Source organism: Blennius ocellaris, assembly GCF_963422515.1.
Source record: "Blennius ocellaris genome assembly, chromosome: 23".
NCBI lineage: Eukaryota > Metazoa > Chordata > Actinopteri > Blenniiformes > Blenniidae > Blennius > Blennius ocellaris.
This window is the reverse complement of record NC_137672.1, coordinates 18,365,575-18,379,606: the sequence shown is the minus strand read 5'-3', so window position 1 is coordinate 18,379,606 and position 14,032 is coordinate 18,365,575. Positions and strand designations below refer to the sequence as shown.

The 14,032-nt window shown below is 41.9% G+C and overlaps 1 protein-coding gene across 1 annotated transcript in view; it reads right to left on the bottom strand.

The window, feature by feature from the left end:
• The window catches only part of intu (inturned planar cell polarity protein), a 20,789-nt gene extending 6,757 nt beyond the window's left edge, over positions 1 to 14,032 (bottom strand). Inside the window, 6 exon segments of the mRNA XM_080519015.1 lie at positions 4 to 20; positions 2,028 to 2,191; positions 2,194 to 2,230; positions 7,339 to 7,424; positions 12,241 to 12,806; positions 13,905 to 14,032. Coding sequence (XP_080375141.1) covers positions 4 to 20; positions 2,028 to 2,191; positions 2,194 to 2,230; positions 7,339 to 7,424; positions 12,241 to 12,806; positions 13,905 to 14,020 — 986 coding nt within the window. The 5' untranslated portion in view covers positions 14,021 to 14,032.

Below are 14,032 nucleotides of genomic sequence, written 5' to 3'. Positions count from 1 at the left end.
TACTGGTACAAGATCTCCTCCTGGACACAAATGATATCATTTCAAAATAAAACTCATGAATAAACTCGCACACCCATTCAAATGTCTCACAGACAGTTAGCTGCATGCTAACTGTTGCCATGGAAACGGGAAACTTTTCCGAAACGAAACCGCAAAAACGACGTTATTACTTGTGGCCTTAAGTCTGATTTCTGCAGATAAACGATCCAATTTGCTGGAATTCCTTCCAGCGTTGCCGGGTAACCTTGAAGTATGAGTAGAAAATGAAGATCCTCTCCTAGTCTTGACGAAACTCAGAAGAACCGATAACGTAACAAAAACACTGCAGATTTCTAAATATAGCCTAAAAAAAAAATAAAAATTTGCTCTCAAAATCCCCACAACAGCCGAAACTCAGAAAATAACCTCCGAGTTTCTGCTACCCTGCAATCAAAGGGCTGGGAAAAAAAAGATCAAAGGTTTAGGCGACTATCATTTTAGAATATCAACCGCAGGCCGGGAGCTTTTATCTGCAGCTTAACTGATGTTGAAATGACGAAGAAGGAACTTTTTTTTTTTTTTAAATAACTGTCACGTCGTCGTCAGAAAAGATTTTCAGATTAACACTTCCCCTCCGTCTTTATGGGAGATCAACTTCCTCTGCACACGGTTGTAATTAAAAATCATAAAAAAAAAAAGAAAAAGGAAATATCCCTGCTACGTCGGCTCTCGGGCCGAATAACCGTTAAAAATGACGGCTCGTTTATTGACGGGGGCAATAAAACTATCATCTGGACGCTTTTAACTGAATGTGGATGTTTAGATTCGGCCACTTTGATGTTTTAAAGCAAGTCGCATCAATTTTCCTCAAAAATAGATGGAAAAATTTGTGGTCAAGCAGGTTTGTAGTTTGCCTTCTTCTCCTGTACATTCATGCTGCTGTATAATAATAAAAAAAAAAAAAAAACTTGTTTCCACTGGAGAAGCTCCAGGAACCTTTTTCCCCCAGAGAAACAGGAGCTTTGATTTGATTCGTTTGGAGTCACTGTTCTTATAAATCCTCCCGCCGTGTCAACGGCACATTTTACAGGCATCACGACGACGGAGAAGCTCACCGTGGAATATTTTCACCTTTTAACGTGGAAAAAACGGCGTAAATCCACAGTTTTGGAGTGAATAAGCCATTAAGTGATGATTTTACGACCTTAGGTGGAGGAGTGATCCACACAACAGCGCCCACTGGTGGTGCGACATGAAAACGGCACCTTTTTCAAAATGTTGCAGAAAGTTTCACTTTAAAAGTTCCCTGATTGAGAACGTGAGTAAGTCATTAATTGGCTTTTACTTTGAAAAGCCGAACTGAACACTGTAGTAGTAATTCTGCAGCGAGACAGCAGGTTGCCATGTTGGCTGACTAATTTGTCAAAAAAATGCGGTTAATCACAATTACAGAAAATTGTGTGATTAATTAGTAAAAAAATTTTAATCGATTGACTAGTAGCACTAGTAGACCAAAGTTTATACTGGTGAATTGACCCCCCCCCCCCCCCCCCCCCCCCCCCCCCCCCCCCCCCCCCCCCCCCCCCCCCACCGTGACAACTCACCTCCTGGTGCGACATGAAAACGACACCTTTTTCAAAAGTGTTGCCATGTAAACGCGAAAACTTTTGCGAAATATTATGCATTTTAGCTTTGTTTACTCCCATTTTAGTTTTTTTCTTAAACTCTCTCACCGGAGCAGCGTCTCTGGAATAATACCGAGTGGAACAATATTAATGCAGAAAGTTTCACTTTAAAAGTTCCCTGACAGCCAATTGAGAAAGTGAGTAAGTCATTAATTGGCTTTTACTTTGAAAAGCCGAACTGAACGACCACAGTAGTAATTCTGCAGCGAGACAGCAGGTTGCCATGTTGGCTGACTAATGTCTCCTCGCTAAAATAGTAAATTGTTTTTAATCGATTGACAGCACTAGTAGACCAAAGTTTATCCTGGTGAATTGACTCATCACCCCCCCCCCCCCCCCCCACCCCCCCCCGTGACGACTCACCTCCTCCTGAGGCGACGCCGAGTCCAGGTTGAGTGACAGGTACATGACGACGTGGGGGACGTGTCCGATGGACATCTGCAGCTCGGCCGTGTCCTCGCCCCACAGCAGACGCACCAGCTGACTGACGGGCGGCGAGGCTTTCGACCGACGGACCGACGGGGGCCGCCGTCCAGCGGGGCCGCCGTCTCCAACGTCAGCCTCACCTGGGGGGGGGGGGGGGGGGGTGGGGGGGAGGTTTAAAGAGACGGTTTAAGGACGTAAAGAAAGAAAATGATTAAATACGTGAGAAAGAGGGAAAAAAACCCTGTTTTCTGTTCATTTCTAAAACTTTAACGTCTCTGCTTGATTATTTCTCGGCGTCAGGTGCTTTTATTTTGACAGTCACTGTAATAAACAATCCAACCGTCCACTGGAATGTTCCGTGTTCTCTCATCGTCAGTGTTTATATATTGCTCTCTGTGTGGCTTTCATTTCCGAAAACAACCAACAGCACCCACTAGTGGCCATACGTGAAAACTACACCGTTTTCGGAATGTTGTAAATGTGAAAGAAGCAAAAAAAAAAAAAAAAAAAAAAAACAGTCGGGAGGGAAAGTGACACTGACATCCTGGTCGAACCGCCGGATAGCAAATAGCAGGGCTGTGTGTGTGTGTGTGTGTGTGTGTGTGTGTGTGTGTGTGTGTGTGTGTGTGTGTGTGTGTGTGTGTGTGTGTGTGTGTGTGTGTTTCTGCGGGCACGCTAGACTAAATGCTAAATGAGAACCAGACGTCTGCAGGCACAAGAAGCCGCTCGGCTCCCGTTCACCCGCTGGTTTTACTTTCCGTCCGCAGCCTTTCACTTCACTGTCATTCATAAAAAAAAAATTTAAAAGTCCAAAAAGTGGGGAACTCTGACCATCTGACACGCACGTGAAAAAAAAAAAACACACACCAAGACTTGGTTGTGCTTCTTGTTAAAATAGTTTGTTAGACCGACACTGAAATCAAGAGATTATGCATAATTAGTCTCTAGAAAAGTACAAGACTGGAGTTTTAATTGGAGAAAATGTCATTTTTTCATTTTATTTAGAAAGTCAAGCCCTGTTATTTAGACGCGACTCTCTTACTGGTTCCCATGGACAAACACGACAACTAAAGTCTTCGCACGAATTTGCATATAAAAACACAAAGAAGTAACGGGATACGTTCTCCTCCTGGGCTTTACCGACTTGGTTACAGCCGAAAAGCCCAAAGTCGACACGCTACATCACCCACTGCGCTAACCCGCGGCGAAAACCTGTCAGCGCCGGAGAGCCGGGAGGAATTCAAGACACTCAGAACCAGAATCCAGACGAGACAGAGCAGCGGTTACTGAAGTATCCTGAAACGAGTTATTAAACCCAACATGATTCGTGCAAACGAGTCATAATGTCTTGTGGCTGTGCTTGCAATACCACGGCGTACCACAAGATGGTGAAGTTGGTCAACTTTCAGTTATTGATTTATCGAACTATTTAAAGGAACATTTAAAAAAAATATATATTTTCTTCACCGTCTTTGAGCAAAACACTACATTTTGATTTTATATCTAAATATATTGCCGGGGGAAACACAATTTACATTGATTTTAAAGGAGGTTAGTACACGGGGTGCATATCTTTATTAAAATGCAGTTCTTGTTCTTTCATGCTACAAAAAGCTCCACTGTGAGGAAGTTTTGAGACGACTTGTGGACGGCCTTAGATCCCTCCGCTTGCCGTAAGACTTCATTAAAACACCTTTTAAAACATTTCACTTTGAGGAAAACTTGGTTTTAATTGTCCATCTTCTCCCGCTTGTGGACAAGAACTATTTACGACAACAGCGATATTTCTGAAAAGTTGTGTTTGAGTGTGAATGCAGTGGCCTGGACACTCACTCGTGAGACGAAAGTGGGATCAAAGCTTTGATTTCTCAACCTGGACTGAGATCAAAGCGATATCAAAGCGATAGCAAAGCGAAAATATTCGCACAAAAGCTGAAATATCTCAAAAAGTTCACAACATTTCGAATCGTTAGAACATAGCTGCCATCTCCCAGAAATTCCGCACGTCTCGGTGTCCGAACGGTCAAAATCGGTTGAGAATTGAGGGAAGAGATGCGCGTCAAACAAAGTGGTCGGAATAATAAAGATTTGAATCTCAAAGAGTGTGAATGGCTTTGCTTTCACACTAAAATATACAATAAAATCTGCCTTTTGCTAAACGTTACATAACTCCTTTCACAGTTCTATACACGCACTGTGTGAAACCAACTTGAGTGGAAAGTTAAAAAAAGAAAGAAAAAAGGAGGAGAAGTAACAGAGTAAATGAGAAGTTAATATCTCCTCGACTGGACGAGACCAAACAGAGCCGACCACAGGCGTTTCGGGGAGAAGATCGTGTTACCTGGTCAGAGGCTGTATTTTTCTAATCCCGCAAAGTCTCCGAGGCCCGTCAGCGCCAACCGCAGGCCACCACCCGCTCCTCCACCGGGGGCGCCGCCGCCGGGCCATTTCGGCAAATTACAAGGGGGGGGGGGGGGGGGGGGGGTGGCGCTATTAAAGGAGACGGCGACGTTTTGATCCACCTTTGGAATCCCGACTCAAAAGAGGTCCGGAGCCGTGGCGTCAACCAATCACATCCCAGCTTCCAAGAATCCAGGCCTTATGAGCCGTGGAAGTTAATAGCTTTGTGTGGATGAATCTCGACCAGGGAGGGGGGGGAGGAGGGGGAGGGGGGGGGGACGGCGGCACTTTCTCTCGTCATAAATACTGAGGATGTGGTGAGACTGTGGAGTGCGCTCTCGCTGGGGATTCCAGCGCGCTGATGTCAGTCATTTACCACTCTGGCCTCCAGCCGGCTCGGTAACTGCAGGAAGGATTGACTTTAATGCTAATATTTGCGCCTCCAAGTACAATAATCACTGCGTGTACCATGTGGGCGGGCTGGCACGCCACCGTTTCCCCACTTACAGGCAGGGGAAACCAGCAATGCGCCTCTATTTTCAACCGTTTTGCCCGAGGAAACGTGTTTTTTTTTTTCCCCGCCCCATAGAATCTCCGCCGCCGTTTCCCCCTACGGTGTAATTTAGTTTCCGGCGACGTCTTCTAATCAGCTGCCGCAAACGGCTTCCTGTCGCGCCGCCGTCCAGCTCCTCCACCACCTCCTCCATCAAAACCCCCCCCCGACACGCACTCTGTCATTTGCGAATTCCTCCCTCTGGATGGTCAAAGTGCACGGCCGGGGCTCAACCCCTCCATCAAAAGGGACATTTCCCAGCAAATTGTTTTTTTTTTTTTTTTCCTTCTTCCCTTCAGCAGTTCAGATTAACCCGTGTGTTTTTAAAGTCATTTGAAAAAAAGTCTATATTTACAGTTCCATGTGTGCTGCTGTTTTTCTTTTTTTTGTGGGACAAGCTTTGATGTCAAAGGGATAAAAGCACTGTATTGGTCTGCAAACAAGATAGGCGCCATGGAAACGGGTCTGAGAAAAAGTGAGTCCGGGGCCTCGTATTGGGGATCCAGTGTCGCAGCGTCGTGCCAAGTGGTGCTGAACAACAACCGCAGAAACGAGAGCCGCTCTGCAAAACCTTTTTAACAAATAAAAAAAGTGGGGGGGAGGGGGGGGGGGGGGGGGGGTGGGGCGTCTGAGACAAAAACCAATAATCCAACATGGAAAAAAAAAAAAAAAAAAGCCACAAAGTGGCTGTGCTTCATAAAAAAGGGGATCAAATACTGGAAGACGTACGACGTGACTCATTTTGTTTGATGTACGACCCTCCTCGTCCACCGGGGGCGATCTTTAACCGAGCCGTACATATTTAAAGTAAATAAAGACGTTTTTAAAAGCAGCAAAATAAAATCAAGCAAGGATCATTAACATTTTCCAATTAATTCCTGAAAATCTACCACAAAACTATGACTGATAAGATAAAAAAAAAAAAAAATGTGCTAAAGTACTTATAAATGTAGTAAAACCCAGTATTCATTGAAAACGTTATTTGCCACGGTGCGTCTCTATCGTGGACTAAAGCAGTCACGGCGGTTAATCCAGGAGGCATCGGGTCGTTCAACAAGATAAAAACAAAGATCTATATTTTCTTAGGCATCTGCAGCGACTCAGCAAAGTTCACTTCGCGATGTTTTGAGCCAAAGTATGTAAATTGACGGTGTCTTGGTTGCTCTCCCGACGGTAACGACAACAGAAGCTCCCTCAGCGGGGCTAAATATATATATATACTGACCGTGGTTGTGTTTTTACTACTGACAGATATTACAATGTGGGGAAACCAGCGAGAGGAATTCCTCCTGCAACAAAAACACGTCGGCTCGTCGCTCGGTTTCGGATTATTTTCGTTGGTATTCCTCCGGATTGTTCAGACGGCGGATAAGAGGACGGTATTTTTCGAGGATTTTACTACATTTGTTTAAGGCTGTAAGACCAGGGGGGGTCAAACTGAGTCCAGTTGAGGGGCCACATCAACCTGATCTGACCTCCGGAGGCCCAACAAGTCAAATATAACATTAAACTGCAGATATGGACAAAAGCAAAGTCTTTCCTTCTTTTGATCCTTTTGCAAGAATTTGCCAGTTTAGCCCTTTCATCTCTCACTTTGATAAGCTAAAGCTACTTCTCGATGCCGAAGGAACAACTCTGTCCGTTTGACATCCATGCTTCTCGTTTAAGATTCGTATTAACGTCGACATGTAATGTATTGGGCCGGCGTTCTCTATTCTGAGGTTGAACGCTCACGTACTTTTCTTTTTGCACTTTCTTACTTTTTAGATGTATTTGTCAATTTCATTTGTCCAAGGATGTTGTTTGCGGTGTGGGGAGGGTGGGGCTGTTTAGAAATGTTTGTATGTGTGCATAAGTGAAATTCAATAAAAATCATTTGTGGAAAAAAAAAATTTGCCAGTTTATTCTGAAATATACATATTAAAGGAAATCAGATATTATTATATTTGCCAAAAAAAAAACCCTCAGTTGTCTTAATCTGGATGTCGTATTTGGGATTAAAACAATTTGTCGTCATCTGGAAATTGTTTTGAGTTTACGTGTCTAAAGTTTCACTTCACATAAGTTGGACTCGTCGTTTTATTGTGAAAGGCGTTGCGTCATGTGACCTCCACAGATTGCATTAATGTCGGGGGTCAAATTCTGATCAAGAGCGGTTTTGAATGTCATTTTTGCCGAACGAGTGTTTTTAGATCAGAATCTTGTCAAAGGAAAAAGACATGGCGTCACACACACACACACACACACACACACACACACACACACACACACACACACACACACACACACACACACCTGCGTGGGTCCAGGGATGCAGGACAGAACCCTCTCCATGTTCTCCGACGTCACGTCCACGTCGTCCACGGCGACGATGACGTCACCTGTACACAGGCCATGAAGATCAACTTATTATTTTAAAATCTTGAAATGACACGTAAATAAAAACAACATTGTTTGTAAAGGATGTTTCTAAACCAGCCGTTAAGCGAAGCGGCCGTCGTTTCCACGGAGACGCTGGGATCGTGGTGACGAGTTCACAAGGTCGCCACGGCAACACGCAGAATCACAACCTGTATTTTGCTTCTAAGTTTAAAATAAGATGTCGATGTTGAAAACTGTGTTCAAAGCTTCAAAGAGCTCAAACACAAAGAGGATTTTCAGGGGTGAAGTTTAACACAGAAATCTGAGTTTATTCTAAAGGTTTTCTTTCTTTTTGTTTTGTTTTCGTCCAGAGCAGTGCAAACGAGCACGTCACGGTCAGGATTCATCGCAGATGAATGATAATAGAACGTACAATATATTTAAACCAATTTAACATCAATACTCTTCTTTTTTATTAAATAAGAGAGCAGGGATGTATGAACACAGAGAGGAAAAACGAAACGAAACGAAACGAAACGAAACGAAACGAAACGAAACGAAACGAAACTAAACTAAACTAAACTAAACTAAACTAAACTAAACTAAACTAAACTAAACTAAACTAAACTAAACTAAACTAAACTAAACTAAACTAAACTAAACTAAACTAAACTAAACTAAACTAAACAAAACAAAACAAAACAAAACAAAACAAAACAAAACAAAACAAAACAAAACAAAACAAAACAAAACAAAACAAAACAAAACAAAACAAAACAAAACAAAACATAAAATAAAATAAAATAAAATAAAATAAAATAAAATAAAATAAAATAAAATAAAATAAAACAAAATAAAACAAAACAAAACAAAACAAAACAAAACAGAACAAAACAGAACAAAACAGAACAAAACAGAACAAAACAGAACAAAACAAAACAAAATAAAATAAAACAGAATAGAACAAAATAGAACAAAATAGAATTAAATACAATTTAAATTAAATCTAATTTAATGTAATATAATTAAATTAAATCTAATCTAATCTAATGAAATGAAATGAAATAAAATAAAAAACAAAACAATTTTTTTTTTATGTAATTAAATTTTATTCAATAATAAAAGTCCAGCACCTTTGTGGCGGGATTATTTTGTAGCATCTTAATCTGGTTCGGTTCCAAAACCTGTTTGCCTCTTCCTCATACAGAAAACCAACTTTGACCGTATCTTGATAAACTTGTCTATTTCTAAGTTTCTACATGTTTTCTATCTTTAATAGTCAAATGGTATTGTTGCTTTTTTTAAAGGAGAAGCTGCCTCAGTATTTATTTATATTTTATAATACCCACCCTTTTTTAAAACCAGTTTTCTTCTTTATCCCAAATGTTTTGCTCTTTTTGTTGTTTTAGTCGAGCTGAGAGAGAAAACAACTTTATATTTACCATAAATGATCAGTTCAGATTAAACAAATAAACTATGGAAGTTAAAACCATTAAAATCACACAGAAACTGTGTTTTCTTTCATGTAGATCGACTGAATAGTTTGAAAACGAGTTGTCGCGGCGTAATAAAGAACCGGGCCTGAAAACAAAGTCGTTCGTCTGGGAAAACAACAGCAAAGCAGTTAAACTCTCCATTTAAAGAGACAGTTTGATTAATACTGGATATTGTGGCAAAGCTGGGTTTACTGCAAACATCTGGCTGATGTTTCTCATTAAACTCTTAGACTTTGTGATTTGCATCAGTCGGGACGATCGGCTTCACCTGCCTCCGTCCAACTCCACCGCCTCGGTGAGCGCAGCTATTCCAGGTATGTATTAAGTCCTCTGATTGTTCTGGCATGTCGCGGCGCCACATGAAGGCTCCTCTAAACTGTAACCCGATGTCGGGAGTCAATCTTGTGGTGAGGAGCAACAACGGCGTTCCTCAGTTGGCCAGAGGAGAAACTGCTGGATGATCGAAAATAAAACCGGAGGATTGGGTTTCAACTTTTAGTGGTGGGAAACAAAAAAAACAACAAAAAAAAAACAGACAACAAGACCGAGTGTCTTCAGTTTGTGGGAAACAATCTGATTGAAAGACAAAGAGGAAAGTTTAACCCTTTAAAAGGACATTTTTGATCAGTGTTTTTCAACTTGAAACCTTGTTTTTTTTCCAAAAAGGCCCACAAGTTAAGAATTTACACTTTTACGTGCAATTTATTTGTGATCAAATCGATTGGGAAAAGTGTGAAAATGAACAAAATCACACTGATCGATAGCCTCGGGCTGTCAAACATATTGTTGCAGCCCCAGTCTCACCTCGACTGGTAAAATATCACCGTAATAACCTCTAAATTTAAAATACGAACAGGGTATACGTGATGAAAATGTCGCAAAAAAAGCAACGAATTACCACCGAAAAGTACTAAAATCTCAACATGAAGCCAAATTTAATGACAAACAAAAAACCTATTGCTGTTGCATTATGGGTGTTTTTACCACCTCGCCTTGACAACGACACTTAAAAATAAACGATGTAGCTGAAAGTCGAGTAAGGAGACTAAAGTCCCGCCCACACGAGCAGAAACGATCTTTTTACTCTCCGTCGTTCTTAAAAATATCTGCGACGCCATGAAGAACTCCTCAAGTCGATGTAGTACCTATTCCAAGCCTGTAGGGGGCGGTGTGATGCGGAAATACAGCGAAAAACAGACAAGAAGACACAGAGCGTGTAAAAAAAAACAAAAAAAAACAGAGAATTGGACAAATCTCACCAGGCCTTATTAAAGCGACAGCGTCGGCCATTGTTGTCGCGAAGTGACGAGGATGGCGAGGGGCGATGACATCATCATCAACGTCATCATGTGAACGAGTGAATAACGGAAGTGTTTGAGCTTGTTTGTCTTTGTACTTCTAAACAACAATAACGCTTCTTCCTTTTCTCTTGGGCTCAGTTTTAACCTTCTTTTTCTTTTACTAATAGCTTTTAATTTACTCTTACTTATAAAGTTGAAAGACAGGGATGAAAGACAGGGATGAAAGACAGTTGAAAGACGGGGTTGAAAGACGGGGTTGACAGCTACACTGAAAGGCAGACTTGGGTTAAGTTTGGGGTCAAGATTAGGAAAAGTAGTAGTTAGAGCTGCTGGTCTGGAGGAGAATTATGTAAATCAACGTACCCAGAAAACCTGGAACTCTCTCTCTGTGTGTGTGTGTGTGTGTGTGTGTGTGTGTGTGTGTGTGTGTGTGTGTGTGTGTGTGTGTGTGTGTGTGTGTGTGTGTGTGTGTGTGACAGTAAATTACAGCCCGTGCTTTGGCAGAGCATTCTGTGCGGTGTAGAAATTAATGACTCGGCACATGTGCGTGACTGTACAGACGACTGTTATTGAAATCATAAGTGCGGCGCGGCGGCATTTTCTGGGTTTGGAGGGCAAAGGCTTCGTTCTGAGACTGGAGGAAAGTCATTAAACCGACAACAAAAAAAAAAAAGCAGTTTCATTCAATCTCAATAAAACTTTCCGTTCAAGTTGAAGCTCCAAAGAAAAGGGACAAAGCGTCAGAAACCCTGGGATTTGTAGGAACATCGTCGCCCAGCCAGGATCTGAGCCGCTGGTTCGGACGGCGTTTTGGTAAAAGAGGTTCATCGTGTTGAAACGTGGGCCGGAAATAATACTGAGTAAAGTACAAATATGTGCTCGTCTCTACAGGAGACTGGTTTATTTGAATATTATGTGGTTTTTTTCAAAACTGGCTCTGAGAAGGTCCTGAACCTAAATATCTAATCGTGTTAAAACAGTATCACAGGGACACTTAAGCTGCATTTTAGTAGATTTTAAAGATTTTTATTAATTGATTTTCCTCCATTACTCAGTTTGTATCGTGGATATTTTATCCTCTTGAGCTATTTTATAGCTGCTGCACATTTCCTCATGGTTGAAGCAGTTTTAGCTGCACAAGAACTTTTTCCCCGTTTTCCTAAAAAAAACTATTAGCAATTTTACTCATCTTATTTTTTTTTTCACCATTTTTCTCATATAATCAATTTTTTTTTTAGGGAAATTGACATTGTTGTCCACGATTTTAGCATTTCCAATTGTTCTGGCGGTTTTCTTCTGGTTTTTGTTTTTCCTCCTGTCCTGGAGGGACGGAGGACGTTTCAGGGTTTATTGTGGTTTGGACAAGTTGAGGAGTGATTGTGGATAGAAAAGTGGGAAAAGAAGATCAAACCTGCAGAATTCTGTCAACCGACGCGTGTCGGAAAAGGAGTTTTTGCAAGAAGAATAATTTAATGTACTAGAATTAGATTAGATTAAATTTAATAAAATAAAATAAAACTAATCTAATCTAATCTAAAAAATTTAATAAAACAGAATAAAATAAAATAAACTAATCTAATCTAAAAAATAAAATAAAATAAAACAAAATAAAATAATCTAATCTAAAAAATTAAATAAAATAAAATAATCTAATCTAAAAAATAAAATAAAATAAACTAATCTAAAAAATAAAATAAAACAAAATAAACTAATCTAATCTAAAAAATAAAATAAAATAAAATAAAAAATAAAATAAAACAAAATAAAACAAAATAAACTAATCTAATCTAAAAAATAAAATAAAATAAAATAAACTAATCTAAAAAATAAAATAAAACTAAATAAAACTAAATAAACTAATCTAATCTAAAAAATAAAATAAAATAAAATAAAATAAAATAAACTAATCAAATCAAATCAAATCAAATCTAAATAAAATTTTCAGAAGACTGGTGGACGTCGAGGACGAGGCCGTGGAGACGGTTGGCGCGGCAGTGAGAGGAGACGGTGGACAGACGTACGGAGGACGGAGGCCTTACCCACGAGGATCTGGCCACACTTGGCGGCGGGGCTGTTGGGTATCAGTCCGTGGACGGCGAGTCTCTCCTCCCGCCGGAGCGCCGCCGGGTCCCCCGGGCGGTGCACCACGCCCAGCAGCGCCTCCAGCAGGCCGCCGCCGCCGCCGCCGCCCAGACGTTTGGGGTTGAGGTAGACGCACACTTCCTTCAGCTGCTGCTGCTGGACGCTCACGCCCTGCCGCGGCCCGGCCTGGTTCTTCAGGATGGACGGCGGCGGCGGCGAGGAAGCCGGGTCCTCCTCCCTCCCGCCCTCCGTCCCGCCTCTGCGCCGAGACGGACGCCGTCTCCTCCTCAGGATGCGGGCGAGCCTCTTCAGCGCCGTCTCGCCTTTGGCCTTGGAGCCACGCCTCTGCTTCCTGTCCCGCTCCGTGATGACCTCCGCCTCCTTGTCGCTGAAGCGGACGTGATTGGTGGAGACGGCGGCGGCGGCCCGGGCGAGCGCCGCCTCCTCTTCCCCCTCGCTCAGCTCCAGGTAGAACAGCTCGCCGTTTTTCTGGATGTCGTCCAGCCACTCCGGTTCCAAGTCACTGCGGGAAACATTCCACAAGGTCGTTTGGGAGCCAAGCAAACAACAACAACAACAAAAAACGCCACTCTAAACAGGAAGTCCAACACACACCTGTAGCTTTTCTGCACGTGCGAGTAAATCGAAAAACAATAACAGGCAGGATGTCACATCGTGGATCGACGCTAGCGAGGAAAACGGTGTGAAAGAGCTTGAATGTTGACGTAGAAGTGGCTTTATGAGCTTAAACGCAGTGAAAATACTGGTCCGACATGCAAACCACGGCATTTTCCATATTTCTGACGCCTTCGCTCAACGTTGCGACATGAAAGTGAAAGTTTCGTGAAACAAAAGTGGAAAAAAACAAACAAAAAAACGACGTATTTCCAGTGGGTTGGCGTGGAAACGAGACCTGAAATGACTGAAAAGAACACAGACAAGGAAACTCAGGATGAAGTCTGTGGTTGGAGGCTGATTGTTATGGATTGTTATGGATTTGTTGACGTGTTAAAGGATTCACGTCTTCTGCACTGAGGTTAAACCCGAGAAGAAAAATAAACGTGGCCCTTTACATATTTTCTGAGTGAAAATAGCTGCATGAAGTGAAATCGAGTTACTCTGAACGATATTAAATATCTTTTACACACTTTATTCTTCATTTTAACTGTAAACTGTTATTTTGGGTGGGATCTTTATGTTTATTTTTAACTGCACATATTCAAACATTAACAGCAACATCTCCCCACATGTAGATAATTATTAAATCACTCTAAAGCCTCTATGGGTGTAAAACACGTCAAAACATCAGAATCCCACATGCCAGACGGAGCTTATTATTATTTTTTTCCTTCTTCTTCAGATCTCTCCCGTTTAAATTTGGAACTTTGAAGCGACGTCTATGAATTCCCACAGAAATCATATAATTATTTATGAAGGTTTTTTACCACCCAGGATGAAGACGGAACGCGGAGCTATGAAAAGAACCAGGGAGGGGGGGGGGGAGGAGAGACGAGGTGACACACCCTCCCTCAAGCAAAACCGCAGCCGAGAAACAAAACCCCACGTTTGATTTGTACAAGAAAAAAAAATTAAAAAGTGTAAAAGTGAGTTTGAGTCTCACTCGGAGTCTCCGGAGCTGCTGAGCGTCGACGCGGATCCACTGCGGTTCTCCTCTCCCGCCGCATTTCCCCCCGCCTGGCCGCGAGAAACGCCTCCGCCGGTGCGCCGGGTTTCCATTTAAGCTGCACG